General features: G+C 43.3%; 1 protein-coding gene across 2 annotated transcripts in view; it reads left to right on the top strand.

The window, feature by feature from the left end:
- ZCCHC7 (zinc finger CCHC-type containing 7) overlaps positions 1 to 22,500 on the top strand; it is a 250,045-nt gene that overhangs the window by 136,023 nt on the left and 91,522 nt on the right. For both annotated transcript variants that reach the window (XM_077251623.1, XM_077251631.1), the window contains exon 4: positions 21,704 to 21,829. In XM_077251623.1, coding sequence (XP_077107738.1) covers positions 21,704 to 21,829 — 126 coding nt within the window. The remainder of the gene's footprint in view (positions 1 to 21,703; positions 21,830 to 22,500) is intronic.

Raw genomic sequence — 22,500 nt, 5'->3', positions numbered from 1 at the left:
GTCAGTATTTTACCTCAGTATTTGGTCGCTATTTTACCTCAGTATCTGTAAGCCAAAACCAGGAGTGGGTGATAAATGCAGAAGTGGTGCATATGTTTCTATTAGACTTTTCCTCTGATTGTTCCTCTCCTGGTTTTGGCTTGCAAATACTGAGGTAAAAAATTGACCAAATACTGACCGTGTGAATGTGGCTTTACAGAAATACATCAGACTTTGGTTGACCCCACCTTTAAAAATAAAAAAAATAAAAATAAAAGCACAATTGTTTGATATTGCAACTTTTTTCAACCGGAAAAGTACAGCTCAGATTATGATAAATACTCCCGCCCACAGCAGTACATTTGTATTGAAGATCCATTTGAGGCATCTATTTTAACAGTCCATGACAGAGCTGAGAAATGAGGAATATCTTTGTTTTTTTTTTTTTCTTGTTTTTTTTATCTGAATACCTAAAAGACGCAATTAAAATATAATTATATTAATATAATTATTACCCATAGAATAAAAATATGCTGTAGGGCTACAGACCCCAAAATGCCCCAGGATTTAAAAGATAATTTGTACTGAAAATTAGTTTCAATTTTACCATTAGTTTCCAGTGTACCATTGCATCTCTATCTAAACTAATAATGAATATGTATGCTCATTTATCAAGTGCTTTGGGTTTCATTCTAAGGTGCCCAGTTTTTTTTATAAATATTGGGAAAAAGTTTTTCCTTAAGTTTTCCAATACATTGCATTGTATATGCTTGTTTCAGTCATGATTTTGATGTTTTCCTGAACTTTTCAAACATTTTCACAAATCAGATTCTTATGATAGCACGCATATTTATTATTATTATTATTATTATTATTATTATTATTATTATTATTATAATATGGTGGGGATTTTAACTTTTTGATTTCTTATATATATATATATATTATTTTTTTTACTGTATTTTAGTCCCCTTAGGGACTTGAACCTGAGATCACCTAGTCACCTGTGCTAATATTGTTGCATGTAGTAATAATCACAGTCACCTCTTCCTGACATGACCAAGGTCTATTTTTTCGTTTTCTTTTTGTTTCCCCCCATTTTTTCCTCATCTTCTTCAAAGAGCCATAACTTTATTTTTGTCTACATAGACATCTAATGGCTTGTTTTTTGTGGGACGACTTGTACTTTTGAGTGACGGTTGAGCCTTTGAAAAATTGTGGTGAGATTTTGGGGAAAAAAAACCCCCGCAATTCTGACATTGTGTTTTGAGGACTGTTTTTATGGTATACATTTTATGGTTAAAATGATCTTGACGGTATGATTCTCCTCATCAGTGCGCTCTCTGCAATACCAAATGTGTCAATTTTTGTAAAAGTATTATTATTTTAGTGGCAAAAAAAATCAGAAATTTGTTAAAAAAAAAAAAAATATTAGGGGTGTTCTGTCTTTATTTTCCAAAACCCGTAATGTTTTCATTTTTCAGTCAATAAAGCAGTGAGCGAGCTTTTTTTTCCTTGCAAGACAGCTTTTACTATTTTGAGACTGATATTTTGATCACTTCATGCAGTGTTTCTTGCGGTATTGTGGTGACCAAAGAAAACAACACAATTTTGTTTTTCATTTTTTTAGGTGTTTACATGTTAATTATTTTTATCTTTTCACAGATTAGATTTTAATTAATGTGGCGATTGCACACACATTTATTATTGTTATTATTAGAGCAGGAGGGAATTAGAACATTTTGTCTTCTTTCATATTTTTAAAACTTTTTTTTATCTGTATTTATTAGTCCCCTTTTGGACTTGGACCTAGTATTGCTGCTTATAGTAATAATCACTGCCACCAGAAATACCCGTATGATGAAACTGCATTAGACTGTACCACTGGGAAGCTAATATCATACATACTGATGATTACTGTTTGGCTTCTGTCACACAGTTAGGGTATGTGGAAATCACTTCATAAGACTCTCCTCCTTTGTAAACTTTTTAATTTCTTCCAAGTGTTTCTCGAATTGGTTGGAAGAATTGTTCATGTATTTGTGGAGATTTTTTTTTCCCTGAAGCGTTGTTTGCTGTCTTTTGATTGGACAATGCCTAATTTGGAGTGTTTTCCATCAAAAGACAGTCTAAATAGGTGACATGCATGCAAAAAAAACAAACTAATGAGACTGATAGGAAGGTAGAGGGAATAAACCGCATGGTGAAATCTATGTATCAAGATGGAGTCAGTATGGAAGAAAATACCGTAGGTGGCTGAACTGTATAGATGTAAGTATACTATAAATAAAATAGGTGCAGAGCATGATAAAAGAACAGGTGTGGCTGCAAGAATGGAGAAAAAAAGTATCTGGATTGCTTTTTTAACCCCTAATCCACCATACATGTACAGCACAAGTCTGTAGCAGGTGTATGGAGATGGCTCACGGGGTGAGCCCACCCCATACTCTGCAGAAAATGGCTTTGGCACACAGTCAAGGACCTGTCTGTAATATCCACGAGTGGAACAGAGCTCCAAGCACAACTGTTAAATGAGCGACTATACTGGTTGCTCGGGTGGTCTCTGAGTATTTGTAACTGCTCGGAGATTTAGTTTTTGTTGACGCATTTGCATGATTTACAGCTACTAGCCAGCCTGAGAACATGTGGGGGTTGCCTGGTTGCTAGGGAATCCCCACATGTAATCATGCAGCTACGGCAAGGAAAACTAAATCTCCGAGCAGTCACAAATACTCGGAGACCACCCGAGCGACGAGTACACTCGCTCATCACTAGTGGGGATACATCATTCTATGTGCCTATTAGCACCCCCGTTATTCGATCATGGGTTGCCATAACAGCTGGAAGCCAGTTAAAGAACTCCTTGCCTGTCATGATGGAGTTGCCCCTGAAGTTAAGCCTGTGGCCGGGCTTCAAAGGAGATCATGATTTTTACAATATGTGTCAATAATGTGGTATTTCTGTGTGTAGTACAAACCATTACATGATTGCAGGTTCACATCCAGTAAAGAAGCTAATAAATATAGTAGAATTAAAAAAAAAATATGAAAAAAACCCCCAAAAGTTTTGAATTTACCTCCCTTTCCTCTATTAAAAATAAAGATAATGAACTAAAAAATACACATGTGGTATCGCCACGTACATAAGTCCAGTCTATAAAAATAATTAACCTGTTCGGTAAACAATGCAAACAGAAAAAAAAATGGTGACAGGTCATTTTTTACTACAAACCATATGCCGTAAAAACAGTTCCAAAAAATGTCAGAATTGTGTGATTTTCACCACACACGCATTTCGCACCTGGCTTTGTCATGGGGTGTTGAGTGCGGTTCTCCATTATGGGGTGTTGGGTGCGGGTCTTCCATTGACTGGTGACACTCCTTTGTGTCACTGTGCATGTTTACATCCCCTACCTATGGGAATTACATTTTCCTACTTCCTGATACCTTGCCTTAACCTATTTAGCTCTTTTCACAAATACACCACATGATATTTTCTATACACTGGTATCCATCTGTAATGTTGGGATTATACTTTGTAAACTTTATCATCCTATTGTATTTGCCCCCCCCCCCTTTTTTTACGCTCAAAAGTATTTGTTGTATAGTATTAAGCTCATGTTTATTATGCTCTAAAGTTTGTATCATGCTGTTTAAATTAGGCTGCTTTCACACATCCGTTTTTTTGTTTTCAGGCTAAATCCGGCCAATTTGTAAAAAAACGGATCCGGTGCAAATTGTGGAAAACTGATGCGCCTGATCCGTTTTTTTAGCTGGATCCAGTCTTTAATTCGCATGGATTTTTTGACTTTCTGGTTCGATCGAGAGAGAGACCAGAACGGAAAATCTACATGATTTGTATGGGAAATGCTTTGAAAACCGAGAGAGAGACCAGAATGGAAAATCTACATGATTTGTATGGGAAATGCTTTGAAAACCGGATCCTGCAGCCAGATTCAGTGTTTCACATCTCCGTTTCATGTGTTTTTGACCGATTCCGTCAGTGTGCGTTTTTTTCCGACGGACAAAAAAAAGTTGCAGTGGACGTTTTCTCCGTCCGATGGAAACGACTATTTGGACGGATCCGGAAAAAAAACGATGAAACGTCTGGCCATCAGGCACAATCCGGCGCTAATACAACTCTATGGGAAAAAAACGGATCCGGCGTAAAAAAAAATTGATCCGTTTTTTTCAAAAATTGCCGAATTGTGCCTGAAACAAAAAGCCTGATGTGTGAAAGTAGCCTTACTGTTATGCTCATCAGCTTTCATTATCTTGTGTCTTGTACTTTTTCATTAAATGTTATCTTTTATCTTCATCTTATTGTGCCTTGCACTTTTTTCTTATAATGTATAAATAAGTAAATCTCGTCCAGCAATAAACATGCCCTCATATACAGTTAGGTCCATATATATTTGGACAGAGACGACATTTTTCTAATTTTGGTTATAGACATTACCACAATGAATTTTAAGCAAAACAATTCAGATGCAGTTGAAGTTCAGACTTTCAGCTTTCATTTGAGGGTATCCACATTAAAATTGGATGAAGGGTTTAGGAGTTTCAGCTCTTTAACAAGTGCCACCCTGTTTTTAAAGGGACCAAAAGTAATTGGACAATTGACTCCAAGGCTATTTCATGGACAGGTGTGGGCAGTCCCTTTGTTATGCCATTCTAAATTAAGCAGATAAAAGGCCTGGAGTTGATTTGAGGTGTGTTGCTTGCATTTGGAAGGTTTTGCTGTGAAGTAAACATGCGGTCAAAGGAGCTCTCCATGCAGGTGAAACAAGCCATCCTTAAGCTGCGAAAACAGAAAAAAAAACATCCGAGAAATTGCTACAATATTAGGAGTGGCAAAATCAACAGTTTGGTGCATCCTGAGAAAGAAAGAAAGCACTGGTGAACTCATCAATGCAAAAAGACCTGAGCGCCCACGTAAGACAACAGTGGGGGATGATCGCAGAATAATTTCCATGGTGAAGAGAAACTTCTTCACAACAGCCAACCAAGTGAACAACACTCTCCAGGAGGTCGGCGTATCAATATCCAAATCTACTATAAAGAGAAAACTGCATGAAAGTAAATACAGAGGGTTCACTGCATGGTGCAAGCCACTCATAAGCATCAAGAAGAAAAAGGCTAGACTGGACTTTGCTAAAAAAAACAACTAAAAAAGCCAGCACAGTTCTGGAAGAACATTCTTTGGACAGATGAAACCAAGATCATCCTCTACCAGAATGATGGAAAGAGAAAAGTATGGCGAAGGCGTGGTGCAGCTCATGATCCAAAGCATACCACATCATCTGTAAAACACAGCGGAGGCAGTGTGATGGCTTGGGCATGCATGGCTGCCAGTGGCACTGGGTCACTAGTGTTTATTGATGATGTCACACAGGACTGAAGCAGCCGAATGAATTCTGAGGTATTCCGAGACATACTGTGTGCTCAGATCCAGCCAAATGCAGCCAAACTGATTGGTCGTCATTTCATACTACAGATGGACAACGACTCAAAACATAAAGCCAAAGCAACCCAGGAGTTTATTAAAGCAAAGAAGTGGAATATTCTTGAATGGCCAAGTCAGTCACCTGATCTCAACCCAATTGAGCATGCATTTCACTTGTTAAAGACTAAACTTCAGACAGAAAGGCCCAAAAACACACAGCAACTGAAAACCACCGCAGTGAAGGCCTGGCAGAGCATCAAAAAGGAGGAAACACAGCTTCTGGTGATGTCCATGAGTTTAAGACTTCAGGCAGTCATTGCCAACAAAGGGGTTTCAACTAAGTACTAGAAATGAACATTTTCTTTAAAATTATTTAATCTGTCCAATTACTTTTGGTCCCTTTAAAAACAGGGAGGCACATGTTAAGGAGTTGAAACTCCTAAACCCTTCATCCAATTTTAATGTGGATACCCCCAAATGAAAGCTGAAAGTCTGAACTTCAACTGCATCGGAATTGTTTTGTTTAAAATTCATTGTGGTAATGTCTATAACCAAAATTAGAAAAATGTTGTCTGTGTCCAAATATATATGGACCTAACTGTATCTATGAAATGAAAATTAAAAAAGTTATGGCTCTTGGAAGAAGAGGAGGAAAAAGTTAAAACACAAAAATGGAAATTGGTGGGAAAGGGTTATCCTGAATCCTGAAAGCACGTGCTGTCAGGATTCTCCGGGGCCGGGAGCAAGCAGGCGCGTGGACGCAGTACCGTATATGATTTAATAATAATAATCTTTATATAGCGCCAACATATTCCGCAGCGCTTTACAGCTTAACAGTTTCAAACACAACAGTCATAAGTAACAACGTTAACAATACAATAATTAAAGCACAATGAGATGGCCCTGCTCGTGAGAGCTTACAATCTAGAATGAGGTGGGGGAGATACAAAGTACAGATGTGTATTTACAATGATGTATTTACAATGATGGTCCAGCCATCTTCAGGGAGTGGGGGATTGATGGAAGTAGTGAATGGGCAAACATAAAATGATTTTGATTAGGGAACGTGATAGGCCTCTCTGAACAAATGTGTTTTGAGGAAGCGCCTAAAACTGTGCAAATTGTGAATGGTCCTAATATCTTGGAGTAGAGCATTCCAGAGGATTGGCACAGCACGGGAGAAGTCTTGGGAGTCGGGAGTGGGAGGTACGGATTAGTGCAGAGGTTAGTCGAAAGTCATTTGCAGAGCACAGAGGTCGGTTAGGCCGATAGACAGAAATGAGGGAGGGGATGTAAGGGGGTGCTGCACTGTGAAGAGCTTTGTGGGTGAGAACAAGAACTTTGAATTGGATTCTATAATGAATGGGCAGCCAGTGTAACGACTGGCGAAGAACGGCTGCATCCGAGTAACGATTAGCTAGATAGACAACCCTGCTTGCTGCATTAAGGATAGACTGGAGAGGGGAAAGTCGAGCAAGGGGGAGGCCAATTAATAGAGCATTGCAGAAGTCCAGGTGGGAGTGGATCAGGGCAACAGTGAGGGTTATTGTTGTTTCCATAGTGAGAAAAGGGCGGATTTTAGAGATGTTCTTTAGGTGTAAGCGGTACGAGCGGGCATGAGATTGTATTTGGGATGTGAAGGAGAGATCTGAGTCAAACGTAACACCCAGACAGCACTCCTGCTGCCGGGGTGTTATGGTGCCACCCACAGAGAGGGAGACGTCAGGTTTAGGGAGGTTAGTAGATGGTGGGAACAGAAGAAGTTCAGTTTTGGAAAGGTTGAGTTTGATAGAGAGCGGACATGATGTCAAAGACTGCAGAGAGACAGTCACAGGTGTTCTGTAGTACAGCAGGAGTAAGGTCAGGGGATGACGTGTATAGTTGTGTGTCGTCGGCATAAAGATGGTACTGAAAGCCAAATCTGCTGATGGTCTGTCCAATTTGGGCCATGTTGAGAGAGAAGAGAAGGGGGCCAAGGACTGAGCCCTGAGGTACCCCGACAGTGAGAGGAAGAGGAGACGAAGTGGAGCCAGAGAACAGAACACTGAAGGAGCGGTCAGAAAGATAGGAGGAGAACCAGGAGAGAGCAGTGTCCTTAATGCCTAGTGACTGGAGCCTAGAGAGTAGGAGAGGGTGGTCAACAGTGTCAAAAGCTGCAGATAGATCGATAAGAATGAGCAGGGAGTGGTCACCGTTACATTTTGCTGTCAGAAGGTCATTGGTCACTTTGATGAGTGCAGCTTTTGTCGAGTGTAGGGGGCGGAAACCGGACTGTGAAGGGTCTGGGAGGGAGTGAATGGAGAGGTAACAGGTAAGGCGGGAGTAGGCTAGGCGCTCCAAGAGTTTAGAGATGAAGGGGAGGTTGGAGACCGGTCTGTAGTTATTTGTGCAAGATGGGTCGGGGGCGGATTTCTTTAGTAACGGAGTAATGAGAGAGTGTTTGAAGGAGGATGGGAATATGCCTGAGGAGATTGAGAGATTAAAGATTGTAGTTAGGTGAGTAGTAATGACTGGAGAGGGAGACTGGAGGAGATGAGAGGGAATGGGGTCGGTAGTGCATGTAGTTGGACGAGAAGAAGAGAGGAGCCTGGAGACTTCTTCTTCTGTGATAGGATCAAATGTGGAGAGTGAGCCAGGGGAGATGCAGGGAGGGATGAGAGTCACTGAACTTGGTGATCGGGAGCAGATTTCCTGACGAATATTATCTATTTTCTCTATAAAGTGGGAGGCCAGGTCATCAGCACAAATGTCTGTTATAGGGGCTTGTGCTTTTGGCCTGAGGAGGGAGTGAAAGGTGTCAAAAAGTTTCTTGGGGTTGTTGGATAGTGAGGAGATCAGGGTGGTGAAGTAGGTCTGTTTGGCAAGGTGAAGGGCAGAGTTATAGGTTTTTAACATAAATTTGAAGTGTATGAAGTCTTCTGGTGTGCGAGTTTTCCTCCATAAGCGTTCAGCACTCCTAGAGCATCGCTGGAGAAATCGGGTTTGCGATGTGAGCCAGGGCTCTTTTTGTCATGGTTCCCAATGGCAGGGGAACGTCAGGACACATAAATAACGAACGAGCTCTTGGGTGATGGAATCTCGAGCTGACCGTGAGCTAAACCTACCACACAACTAATAGTGGCCGGGGGGCGTGCCTAAGTTTTATCCCTAGACGTCTCTCGCCAGCCGGAGAACTAACTTACCCTAGTAGAGGAAAAAACAGACCTGGCTTACCTCTAGGGAAATTCCCCCAAAAAGGAGACAGAAGCCCCCCACATATATTGACGGTGAGTTCAGAGGAAAAGACATACGCAGTATGAAGGTAGGTTCAGCAAAGCGAGGTCCGCTTACTAGATAGTAGAAAGATACAAAAGGGAACTGCACGGTCAGCTGAAAACCCTTTTAAAATACCATCCTGAAATTACTTTAAAACTCATGTGTCAACTCATGACACCGGAGTGGTAATTTCAGCCCACAAGAGCTTCCAGCTACAGAGAAAGACTTAACTGTAAACTGGAACAAAAATGCAATCAAACTTAGGACTAAGAGTCCAACTTAGCTGATCAGTAGTCTAGGAGCAGGAACATGCAACAGAAAGGCTCTGGTTACATTGATGGCCGGCAAGGCAATGACTGAAGAGCAGGATTAAATAGGAACACCCCACTACTGATGAAAACAGGTGAACTGAGAAAGAAAACAGACCCGAGTCACCAGTACCACTAGCCACCACCAGAAGGAGCCCAAAAGCAGATTCACAACAGTACCCCCCCCCCCTCAAGGAGGGGACACCGAACCCTCACAAGAACCACCAGGGCGATCCGGATGAGCCCTATGAAAGGCACGAACCAAATCAGAGGCGTGAACATCAGAAGCAGTTACCCAAGAATTATCTTCTTGACCATAGCCCTTCCACTTAACCAGATATTGTAGTCTCCGTCTGGAAATACGGGAGTCCAAGATTTTCTCTACAACATACTCCAATTCACCCTCAACCAGCACAGGAGCAGGAGGCTCGGTAGAAGGAACAACCGGCACCTCATACCTCCGCAACAACGACCGATGGAAGACATTATGGATAGCGAAAGATGCCGGAAGGTCTAAACGAAAGGATACAGGGTTAAGAATCTCCAAAATCCTATAAGGACCGATGAACCGAGGCTTAAACTTAGGAGAAGAAACCCTCATAGGGACAAAACGGGAAGACAACCACACCAAGACCCCAACACGAAGACGAGGACCAACACGACGACGGAGGTTAGCAAAATGCTGAGTCTTCTCCTGGGACAACTTCAAATTGTCCACCACCTGTCCCCAAATCCGATGCAACCTATCCACCATAGTATCCACCCCCGGACAATCCGAAGACTCCACCTGACCGGAAGAAAAACGAGGGTGAAACCCCGAATTGCAAAAGAAAGGAGAAACCAAAGTGGCAGAACTAGCCCGATTATTGAGGGCAAACTCTGCCAACGGCAAAAAGGCAACCCAGTCATCCTGATCCGCAGACACAAAACACCTCAAATAAGTCTCCAAGGTCTGATTAGTTCGCTCAGTCTGGCCATTAGTCTGAGGATGGAACGCAGACGAAAAAGACAAATCAATGCCCATCCTAGCACAGAATGCCCGCCAAAATCTAGACACGAACTGGGTCCCCCTGTCAGAAACGATATTTTCCGGAATACCATGCAAGCGAACCACATTTTGAAAAAACAGAGGAACCAATTCGGATGAGGAAGGCAACTTAGGCAAGGGTACCAAATGAACCATCTTTGAAAAACGGTCACACACCACCCAGATGACAGACATTTTCTGAGAAGCAGGGAGATCAGAAATAAAATCCATAGAGATGTGAGTCCAAGGCCTCTTCGGAATAGGCAAGGATAACAACAATCCGCTAGCCCGAGAACAACAAGGCTTGGCCCGAGCACAAACATCACAAGACTGCACAAAAACTCGTACGTCTCGAGACAGGGAAGGCCACCAGAAGGACCTAGCCACCAAATCCCTAGTACCAAAGATTCCAGGATGACCTGCCAATGCAGAAGAATGAACCTCCGAGATGACTCTGCTGGTCCAATCATCAGGAACAAACAGTCTACCAGGCGGGCAACGATCAGGTCTATCCGCCTGAAACTCCTGCAAAGCCCGTCGCAGGTCTAGGGAAACAGCAGATAATATCACCCCATCCTTAAGGATACCTGTAGGTTCAGAATCACCAGGGGAATCAGGCTCAAAACTCCTAGAAAGGGCATCTGCCTTCACATTTTTAGAACCTGGTAGGTATGAGACCACAAAATTAAACCGAGAGAAAAACAACGACCAGCGCGCCTGTCTAGGATTCAGGCGCTTGGCAGACTCAAGATAAATCAGATTCTTGTGATCGGTCAATACCACCACCTGATGTCTAGCCCCCTCAAGCCAATGACGCCACTCCTCAAAAGCCCACTTCATAGCCAAAAGCTCCCGATTACCAATATCATAGTTTCGCTCGGCGGGCGAAAATTTTCGAGAAAAGAACGCACAAGGTCTCATCACGGAGCAGTCGGAACTTTTCTGCGACAAAACCGCCCCAGCTCCGATCTCGGAAGCGTCGACCTCAACCTGAAAAGGAAGAGCAACATCAGGCTGACGCAACACAGGGGCAGAAGAAAAGCGGCGCTTAAGCTCCCGAAAGGCCTCCACAGCAGCAGGGGACCAATCAGTAACATCAGCACCCTTTTTAGTCAAATCAGTCAAAGGTTTAGCAACATCCGAAAAACCAGTTATAAATCGACGATAAAAATTAGCAAAGCCCAAGAATTTCTGTAGGCTCTTAAGAGAAGTAGGTTGCGTCCAATCACAAATAGCCCGAACCTTGACAGAATCCATCTCAATGGAAGAAGGGGAAAAAATGTACCCCAAAAAAGAAATCTTTTGAACCCCAAAAATACACTTAGAACCCTTCACACACAAGGAATTAGCCCGCAAAACCTGAAAAACCCTCCTGACTTGTTGGACATGAGAGTCCCAGTCATCCGAAAAAATCAAAATATCATCCAGATACACAATCATAAATTTATCCAAATATTCACGGAAAATGTTATGCATAAAGGACTGAAAGACTGAAGGGGCATTTGAAAGACCAAAAGGCATTACCAAATACTCAAAATGGCCCTCGGGCGTATTAAATGCGGTTTTCCACTCATCCCCCTGCTTAATTCGCACCAAATTATACGCCCCACGAAGATCAATCTTAGAGAACCACTTAGCCCCCTTTATTCGAGCAAACAAATCAGTCAGCAGTGGCAAAGGATACTGATATTTGACTGTAATTTTATTCAAGAGTCGATAATCAATACACGGCCTCAAAGAGCCATCTTTTTTAGATACAAAGAAAAAACCGGCTCCTAAGGGAGATGAAGAAGGACGAATATGTCCCTTTTCCAGAGACTCCTTAATATACTCTCACATAGCAACATGTTCAGGTACGGATAAATTAAACAAACGACCCTTTGGAAATTTACTGCCTGGAATCAGATCTATGGTACAATCGCAATCTCTGTGAGGAGGGAGTGAACCAAGCTTAGGCTCCTCAAAAACATCACGATAATCAGACAAAAATGCCGGAATCTCAGAGGGAATAGATGATGAAATGGAAACCAAAGGTACGTCCCCATGAGCCCCCTGACATCCCCAGCTTAACACAGACATTGCTTTCCAGTCAAGGACTGGGTTATGAGATTGTAACCATGGCAATCCGAGCACCAAAACATCGTGTAGATTGTACAACACAAGGAAGCGAATCACCTCCTGATGGTCTGGAGTCATACGCATAGTCACTTGTGTCCAGTATTGTGGTTTATTACTAGCCAATGGCGTAGAATCAATACCCTTCAGAGGTATAGGGACTTCCAGAGGCTCTAGATTAAACCCACAGCGCCTGGCAAAGGACCAATCCATAAGACTCAAAGCGGCGCCAGAGTCGACATAGGCGTCCGCGGTAATTGACGATAATGAACAAATCAAGGTCACAGATAGAATAAACTTAGACTGTAAAGTGCCAATTGAAACAGACTTATCAACCTTCTTTGTGCGTCTAGAGCATGCTGATATAATATGAGTTGAATCACCACAATAGAAGCACAACCCATTTTTTCGCCTAAAATTCTGCCGTTCGCTTCTGGACAGAATTCTATCACATTGCATATTCTCTGGCGCCTTCTCAAGACACCGCCAAATGGTGCACAGGTTTACGCTCCCGCAAACGCCGATCAATCTGAATAGCCATTGTCATGGACTCATTCAGACCTGTAGGCGCAGGGAACCCCACCATAACATCCTTAATGGCATCAGAGAGACCCTCTCTGAAATTCGCCGCCAAAGCGCACTCATTCCACTGAGTAAGCACAGACCATTTACGAAATTTTTGGCAGTATATTTCAGCTTCATCTTGCCCTTGAGATAGGACCATCAAGGCTTTTTCAGCCTGAATCTCTAAATTAGGTTCCTCATAAAGCAACCCCAAAGCCAGAAAAAATGCATCCACATTGAGCAACGCAGGATCCCCTGGTGCCAATGCAAATGCCCAATCTTGAGGGTCACCTCGCAGCAAGGAAATTACAATCTTAACCTGCTGTGCGGGATCTCCAGCGGAGCGAGGTCTCAGAGAAAGAAATAATTTACAATTATATTTGAAATTCAGAAAACGAGATCTATCTCCGGAGAAAAACTCTGGTATAGGAATTCTAGGTTCAGATATAGGAGCATGTATAACAAAATCCTGTAAATTTTGAACTTTTGTGGCAAGATTATTCAAACCTGTAGCCAAACTCTGAGGATCCATTTTAAGCAGGTGAGATCAGAGCCATTCAAGGGTTAGAAGGAGAGGGAGACAAAGACTGCAATTAGAGCTGAAATGCAACTGATTCAACTATAGAGCAAACAAAGAGGGGGAAAAAAAAAAATTGGCAGACTTCTTTTTCTCTCCTTTCTTCTGCCAACAGTTTTAACACGAGGCCGGCCATACTGTCATGGTTCCCAATGGCAGGGGAACGTCAGGACACATAAATAACGAACGAGCTCTTGGGTGATGGAATCTCGAGCTGACCGTGAGCTAAACCTACCACACAACTAATAGTGGCCGGGGAGCGTGCCTAAGTTTTATCCCTAGACGTCTCTCGCCAGCCGGAGAACTAACTTACCCTAGTAGAGGAAAAAACAGACCTGGCTTACCTCTAGGGAAATTCCCCCAAAAAGGAGACAGAAGCCCCCCACATATATTGACGGTGAGTTCAGAGGAAAAGACATACGCAGTATGAAGGTAGGTTCAGCAAAGCGAGGTCCGCTTACTAGATAGTAGAAAGATACAAAAGGGAACTGCACGGTCAGCTGAAAACCCTTTTAAAATACCATCCTGAAATTACTTTAAAACTCATGTGTCAACTCATGACACCGGAGTGGTAATTTCAGCCCAAAAGAGCTTCCAGCTACAGAGAAAGACTTAACTGTAAACTGGAACAAAAATGCAATCAAACTTAGGACTAAGAGTCCAACTTAGCTGATCAGTAGTCTAGGAGCAGGAACATGCAACAGAAAGGCTCTGGTTACATTGATGGCCGGCAAGGCAATGACTGAAGAGCAGGATTAAATAGGAACACCCCACTACTGATGAAAACAGGTGAACTGAGAAAGAAAACAGACCCGAGTCACCAGTACCACTAGCCACCACCAGAAGGAGCCCAAAAGCAGATTCACAACAGTACCCCCCCCCTCAAGGAGGGGACACCGAACCCTCACAAGAACCACCAGGGCGATCCGGATGAGCCCTATGAAAGGCACGAACCAAATCAGAGGCGTGAACATCAGAAGCAGTTACCCAAGAATTATCTTCTTGACCATAGCCCTTCCACTTAACCAGATATTGTAGTCTCCGTCTGGAAATACGGGAGTCCAAGATTTTCTCTACAACATACTCCAATTCACCCTCAACCAGCACAGGAGCAGGAGGCTCGGTAGAAGGAACAACCGGCACCTCATACCTCCGCAACAACGACCGATGGAAGACATTATGGATAGCGAAAGATGCCGGAAGGTCTAAACGAAAGGATACAGGGTTAAGAATCTCCAAAATCCTATAAGGACCGATGAACCGAGGCTTAAACTTAGGAGAAGAAACCCTCATAGGGACAAAACGGGAAGACAACCACACCAAGTCCCCAACACGAAGATGAGGACCAACACGACGACGGAGGTTAGCAAAATGCTGAGTCTTCTCCTGGGACAACTTCAAATTGTCCACCACCTGTCCCCAAATCCGATGCAACCTATCCACCATAGTATCCACCCCCGGACAATCCGAAGACTCCACCTGACCGGAAGAAAAACGAGGGTGAAACCCCGAATTGCAAAAGAAAGGAGAAACCAAAGTGGCAGAACTAGCCCGATTATTGAGGGCAAACTCTGCCAACGGCAAAAAGGCAACCCAGTCATCCTGATCCGCAGACACAAAACACCTCAAATAAGTCTCCAAGGTCTGATTAGTTCGCTCAGTCTGGCCATTAGTCTGAGGATGGAACGCAGACGAAAAAGACAAATCAATGCCCATCCTAGCACAGAATGCCCGCCAAAATCTAGACACGAACTGGGTCCCCCTGTCAGAAACGATATTTTCCGGAATACCATGCAAGCGAACCACATTTTGAAAAAACAAAGGAACCAATTCGGATGAGGAAGGCAACTTAGGCAAGGGTACCAAATGAACCATCTTTGAAAAACGGTCACACACCACCCAGATGACAGACATTTTCTGAGAAGCAGGGAGATCAGAAATAAAATCCATAGAGATGTGAGTCCAAGGCCTCTTCGGAATAGGCAAGGATAACAACAATCCGCTAGCCCGAGAACAACAAGGCTTGGCCCGAGCACAAACATCACAAGACTGCACAAAAACTCGTACGTCTCGAGACAGGGAAGGCCACCAGAAGGACCTAGCCACCAAATCCCTAGTACCAAAGATTCCAGGATGACCTGCCAATGCAGAAGAATGAACCTCCGAGATGACTCTGCTGGTCCAATCATCAGGAACAAACAGTCTACCAGGCGGGCAACGATCAGGTCTATCCGCCTGAAACTCCTGCAAAGCCCGTCGCAGGTCTGGGGAAACAGCAGGTAATATCACCCCATCCTTAAGGATACCTGTAGGTTCAGAATCACCAGGGGAATCAGGCTCAAAACTCCTAGAAAGGGCATCTGCCTTCACATTTTTAGAACCTGGTAGGTATGAGACCACAAAATTAAACCGAGAGAAAAACAACGACCAGCGCGCCTGTCTAGGATTCAGGCGCTTGGCAGACTCAAGATAAATCAGATTCTTGTGATCGGTCAATACCACCACCTGATGTCTAGCCCCCTCAAGCCAATGACGCCACTCCTCAAAAGCCCACTTCATAGCCAAAAGCTCCCGATTACCAATATCATAGTTTCGCTCGGCGGGCGAAAATTTTCGAGAAAAGAACGCACAAGGTCTCATCACGGAGCAGTCGGAACTTTTCTGCGACAAAACCGCCCCAGCTCCGATCTCGGAAGCGTCGACCTCAACCTGAAAAGGAAGAGCAACATCAGGCTGACGCAACACAGGGGCAGAAGAAAAGCGGCGCTTAAGCTCCCGAAAGGCCTCCACAGCAGCAGGGGACCAATCAGTAACATCAGCACCCTTTTTAGTCAAATCAGTCAAAGGTTTAGCAACATCCGAAAAACCAGTTATAAATCGACGATAAAAATTAGCAAAGCCCAAGAATTTCTGTAGGCTCTTAAGAGAAGTAGGTTGCGTCCAATCACAAATAGCCCGAACCTTGACAGAATCCATCTCAATGGAAGAAGGGGAAAAAATGTACCCCAAAAAAGAAATCTTTTGAACCCCAAAAATACACTTAGAACCCTTCACACACAAGGAATTAGCCCGCAAAACCTGAAAAACCCTCCTGACTTGTTGGACATGAGAGTCCCAGTCATCCGAAAAAATCAAAATATCATCCAGATACACAATCATAAATTTATCCAAATATTCACGGAAAATGTTATGCATAAAGGACTGAAAGACTGAAGGGGCATTTGAAAGACCAAAAGGCATTACCAAATACTCAAAATGGCCCTCGGGCGTATTAAATGCGGTTTTCCACTCATCCCCCTGCTTAATTCGCACCAAATTATACGCCCCACGAAGATCAATCTTAGAGAACCACTTAGCCCCCTTTATTCGAGCAAACAAATCAGTCAGCAGTGGCAAAGGATACTGATATTTGACTGTAATTTTATTCAAGAGTCGATAATCAATACACGGCCTCAAAGAGCCATCTTTTTTAGATACAAAGAAAAAACCGGCTCCTAAGGGAGATGAAGACGGACGAATATGTCCCTTTTCCAGAGACTCCTTAATATACTCTCGCATAGCAACATGTTCAGGTACGGATAAATTAAACAAACGACCCTTTGGAAATTTACTGCCTGGAATCAGATCTATGGTACAATCGCAATCTCTGTGAGGAGGGAGTGAACCAAGCTTAGGCTCCTCAAAAACATCACGATAATCAGACAAAAATGCCGGAATCTCAGAGGGAATAGATGATGAAATGGAAACCAAAGGTACGTCCCCATGAGCCCCCTGACATCCCCAGCTTAACACAGACATTGCTTTCCAGTCAAGGACTGGGTTATGAGATTGTAACCATGGCAATCCGAGCACCAAAACATGTAGATTGTACAACACAAGGAAGCGAATCACCTCCTGATGGTCTGGAGTCATACGCATAGTCACTTGTGTCCAGTATTGTGGTTTATTACTAGCCAATGGCGTAGAATCAATACCCTTCAGAGGTATAGGGACTTCCAGAGGCTCTAGATTAAACCCACAGCGCCTGGCAAAGGACCAATCCATAAGACTCAAAGCGGCGCCAGAGTCGACATAGGCGTCCACGGTAATTGACGATAATGAACAAATCAAGGTCACAGATAGAATAAACTTAGACTGTAAAGTGCCAATTGAAACAGACTTATCAACCTTCTTTGTGCGTCTAGAGCATGCTGATATAACATGAGTTGAATCACCACAATAGAAGCACAACCCATTTTTTCGCCTAAAATTCTGCCGTTCGCTTCTGGACAGAATTCTATCACATTGCATATTCTCTGGCGCCTTCTCAAGATACCGCCAAATGGTGCACAGGTTTACGCTCCCGCAAACGCCGATCAATCTGAATAGCCATTGTCATGGACTCATTCAGACCTGTAGGCGCAGGGAACCCCACCATAACATCCTTAATGGCATCAGAGAGACCCTCTCTGAAATTCGCCGCCAAAGCGCACTCATTCCACTGAGTAAGCACAGACCATTTACGAAATTTTTGGCAGTATATTTCAGCTTCATCTTGCCCTTGAGATAGGGCCATCAAGGCTTTTTCAGCCTGAATCTCTAAATTAGGTTCCTCATAAAGCAACCCCAAAGCCAGAAAAAATGCATCCACATTGAGCAACGCAGGATCCCCTGGTGCCAATGCAAATGCCCAATCTTGAGGGTCACCTCGCAGCAAGGAAATTACAATCTTAACCTGCTGTGCGGGATCTCCAGCGGAGCGCGGTCTCAGAGAAAGAAATAATTTACAATTATATTTGAAATTCAGAAAACGAGATCTATCTCCGGAGAAAAACTCTGGTATAGGAATTCTAGGTTCAGATATAGGAGCATGTATAACAAAATCCTGTAAATTTTGAACTTTTGTGGCAAGATTATTCAAACCTGTAGCCAAACTCTGAGGATCCATTTTAAGCAGGTGAGATCAGAGCCATTCAAGGGTTAGAAGGAGAGGGAGACAAAGACTGCAATTAGAGCTGAAATGCAACTGATTCAACTATAGAGCAAACAAAGAGGGAAAAAAAAAAAAATTGGCAGACTTCTTTTTCTCTCCTTTCTTCTGCCAACAGTTTTAACACGAGGCCGGCCATACTGTCATGGTTCCCAATGGCAGGGGAACGTCAGGACACATAAATAACGAACGAGCTCTTGGGTGATGGAATCTCGAGCTGACCGTGAGCTAAACCTACCACACAACTAATAGTGGCCGGGGGGCGTGCCTAAGTTTTATCCCTAGACGTCTCTCGCCAGCCGGAGAACTAACTTACCCTAGTAGAGGAAAAAACAGACCTGGCTTACCTCTAGGGAAATTCCCCCAAAAAGGAGACAGAAGCCCCCCACATATATTGACGGTGAGTTCAGAGGAAAAGACATACGCAGTATGAAGGTAGGTTCAGCAAAGCGAGGTCCGCTTACTAGATAGTAGAAAGATACAAAAGGGAACTGCACGGTCAGCTGAAAACCCTTTTAAAATACCATCCTGAAATTACTTTAAAACTCATGTGTCAACTCATGACACCGGAGTGGTAATTTCAGCCCACAAGAGCTTCCAGCTACAGAGAAAGACTTAACTGTAAACTGGAACAAAAATGCAATCAGACTTAGGACTAAGAGTCCAACTTAGCTGATCAGTAGTCTAGGAGCAGGAACATGCAACAGAAAGGCTCTGGTTACATTGATGGCCGGCAAGGCAATGACTGAAGAGCAGGATTAAATAGGAACACCCCACTACTGATGAAAACAGGTGAACTGAGAAAGAAAACAGACCCGAGTCACCAGTACCACTAGCCACCACCAGAAGGAGCCCAAAAGCAGATTCACAACATGTTTTACTCTGTGTTTGGAGGTTCTGATGGTGAGGGGAGCTACTTGGTCCAGGGTGCTTCTAAGAGTGTCATTGTAGCGATGTACCTCCAGATCAGGAAAGGTAAAAGAGGAGATTGGTATAGTGATGAGTGTAGGGAGTCTGAAAGTGTATGAGGGTTAATGGCTTGTAGATTTCTGACTGAATGGTAGGTAGGAGTGTGCTGGGGTGGGTGAGGATTTGTGAGCGTGAAGGAGAGAATGTTGTTGTCAGAGAGGGGAAGCGGTGAGTTATTTAGGTAGGAGATTGATCACAACCGGACAAAGACCAGGTCAAAGACCAGGTGTTACCGTCCTTGTGTGTCTCAGAGAGTTGAGAGCTGTGAGAGGCCGAGTGGTTAGTGATAGAAGCTGGGATGCAGATGTAGAAGTGGGGCTGTTTATGGGGATGTTGAAGTCTCCCAGGATAAGGGTTGGGAGTTATGAGGACATGAAGTGCGGCAGCCAGGCAGAGAAATGGTCCAAGAAGTGGGTGGGTGTGCCTGGGGGCCGGTATATGACCGCTACTTTGAGGTAGAGGGGACGGAAGAGCCTGATGGTGTGGACCTCAAAAGAAGGGAATGAGAGTGATGGAGCTGGGGGGATGACCTGAAAGGTGCATTGTGGGGAGAGGAGTATGCCGACTCCACCACCAGCTCTGTTTGTGGGTCTCGGGGAATGGGAGAATTGTAAGCCACCATGGGAAAAGGCAACAGGGGAAACAGTGTCAGAGTCCTGGATCCAGGTTTCAGTGACGGCCAACAGATTCCGAGAGTTGTTCAGATAGTAGTTGTGCAGGAAGGGAAGCTTGTTACATACAGACCGTGGATTCCAAAGGGCACATTTAAAAGAAGGAGATGAGGGAGTGCAAGTAATATTAATAAGGTTATAATGGTTTTGATGTGAGGTAGGGTAGCAGTTGAGGTTGTGGGATGGTGGACCAGGGTTGGGGGAGATATCTCCCGAAATCATCAGGAGTAGGAAGATAAAAAGCAAGAAGTTTTTGGAATTGTAAGAAGTTTTTTTGTGCAGTGTGTTTGGGCAAGATGGGCTGAGGTTTTTCAGGAAGGTGAGAAGTGCATGGGAGCTGTACGTGGGAGAGGGAAGGAGAGAGGGGCTGATGTATATGAGTCGTGGTGGAGGGGGGATTGGGCTGTGAATGTGGATGGCAAGGGAACATAGGAGGATAGGAATATAGTACATGGATAGAAGGGAGAGCAGAGTGTGGGTTACCTGACTCCTGCCCTAACTAACTGCCATGGAATAACTGCCCTTTAACTTGATGCTTGTCTAATGTGATGCTTTGCTGAATGCGTGCGACCCCACACATGCGTGCACCCCTAAGAATGAATCTAAATTTATAGGCCCCCAGTGCAGGGAAAGGACAGCGGGATTATGGGAGCTGGTTAGTTATAAATTAGGGACAGCTGCTCAACACACCTTGGTGTGGATAGATGATCAAAGATGCAGCCCTGATTACATCTCTATACTAAACACCTCTCCTGTGATAAACATCTACAGAGACCCCCCCACCCACCCCCTGGAGCTAGAACAGTGAGTTCTGAAAACCATGTAACTGATGATGAATTCTAGCAAAGGAGTTGAATGTCATGAAATTACCATTCAGGGTGCTTGCTGACACATAGAAAATCATTGCAAGATACAAAGACATTCAGGATCCAGGGAGAGCTGGGGATATTCAGTGCATACCTGTGTGAAGAGAGGAGAGGCATACATACGGTCACTTATGAACGACACTCAATATAAGTGAATTGAGCAAGACTGGACACCTCTAGTCAGATTGTGACCAGAAGTATGCTAAACACATACGGCACTTTAAGTCACATAACTGCCTGCTCTCAGCACTGAAACAGGGAATTCTGACAGCACATGTTGTTCAAGCTGTGAGAATTCACAAGTCTGCAGTCACATAGAGTGACTGTAGACTTGAACCCCTATACTGGACAACCCCTGTAAGGCCCATTCAAGCCTGAGGTTAATAACTGCTCTCAAATAGGCCTCTGTGGCACACTGCACAACTGTGGATGGTGCAGTCAGATGTATTAGACAGCTGACACAGGAGTTGTCTGACACATAGATGGGAAAAAAGTTGGGTCTTGCATGTCAGAGAGCTGATGAAGGCATGGTCTGGTACCCACTTGTAAATGTGTGTGACGAGAAAGTGACATTTCCTTTGATCTAACACCAATATACTGTCAAATATAAGTCAATAGATGATAGTTATGTAATCATTTATTTTAAGTTATTAATTTATAGTTATTTTTCCCTATGATATTGTATTAAGTTGTATATTACATGATTTATATGCTAATATGTTTACCTCTATAACCTAAATTGCACATATATTTACATCCACACTAAAGAAAAAAACACTAATCATTTCAAGCAATGTTGGTTTAAATGTGGCAGTTTACATGATCATGTAATTAGTGATGGAACATATTATATGCAGAGTCCCTAAGCAAAGAATGGGTAAAATCTGTTAATTTTAAAATGGTTATCTCTATCATCAGCCATCAAGTTATTAATCCTCCACTTCTTTCCCAAATTAAGGCTCAGGTCACAAACACTGCTCGCCCACGACGTTCCAAACTCCGCTACTATCCGGAAGATAAGAATGTTATATGCAGGAACTGTAACAAGCGTGGTCATTTGTCAAAAAGTTGCCCTGAGCCTAAAGTAAGTTAACTAGATGTAGTCTGAAAGATCTTCCTGTTGTTTTGTTTGATTATGACTAGACTGTGGGCATCTCCCAATAAACCTGCACACGTAATTGTTAACAAAATAATGGCTGCAAGAAATGTGACAAAACTATGATGTATTGACTTTGTATTAAATGGCCAATTAGTTATTATTAATTGATAATTTTGAGTCGAGACTATTAGAGGTCCAGGAAACGTTTTACCAGTTCACCATCTTCTCGTTCCAAAATTGGAAAACTTTGCTTTCAACAACTGTTTTTTTTCCTCTGTATGACTTATGGTGATTTATTTGTTCCTGGTCGTGGTAAGCAACTTATTTCCCAGTTTATTCTAAATTCCATTATACTAGTTTACAAACTTCATGGCTTGCTGATTAAATTAGCCCCCTTCTCTATCACAGCGATGCATAAGCAAAGAAGGGGGCTGGCTTAAAGGGAACCCGTCACTAGGTTTCCCCAAGATAAAGTATGGCCACCACCTTTAAGACCATTTTTACAGCATTCTAATAAGCTGTATGTAAGTCCCCAATCTCCTTTGGCACAAAAAAAAGAAAATTCATTATATCCAGATAGTCCGGTCCCACGGGTGCCTCTGGTCTTTATCCGGCTCTTCCTCACTTCCCACAATCGTCTCCTCGTCGCTGCTTCA

This window comes from Ranitomeya variabilis, chromosome 1 (genome assembly GCF_051348905.1).
Source record: "Ranitomeya variabilis isolate aRanVar5 chromosome 1, aRanVar5.hap1, whole genome shotgun sequence".
In the NCBI taxonomy this organism is placed as follows: Eukaryota; Metazoa; Chordata; class Amphibia; order Anura; family Dendrobatidae; genus Ranitomeya; species Ranitomeya variabilis.
Note: the sequence above shows the minus strand (reverse complement) of the source record. Positions and strands in the feature narration are given on the sequence as shown.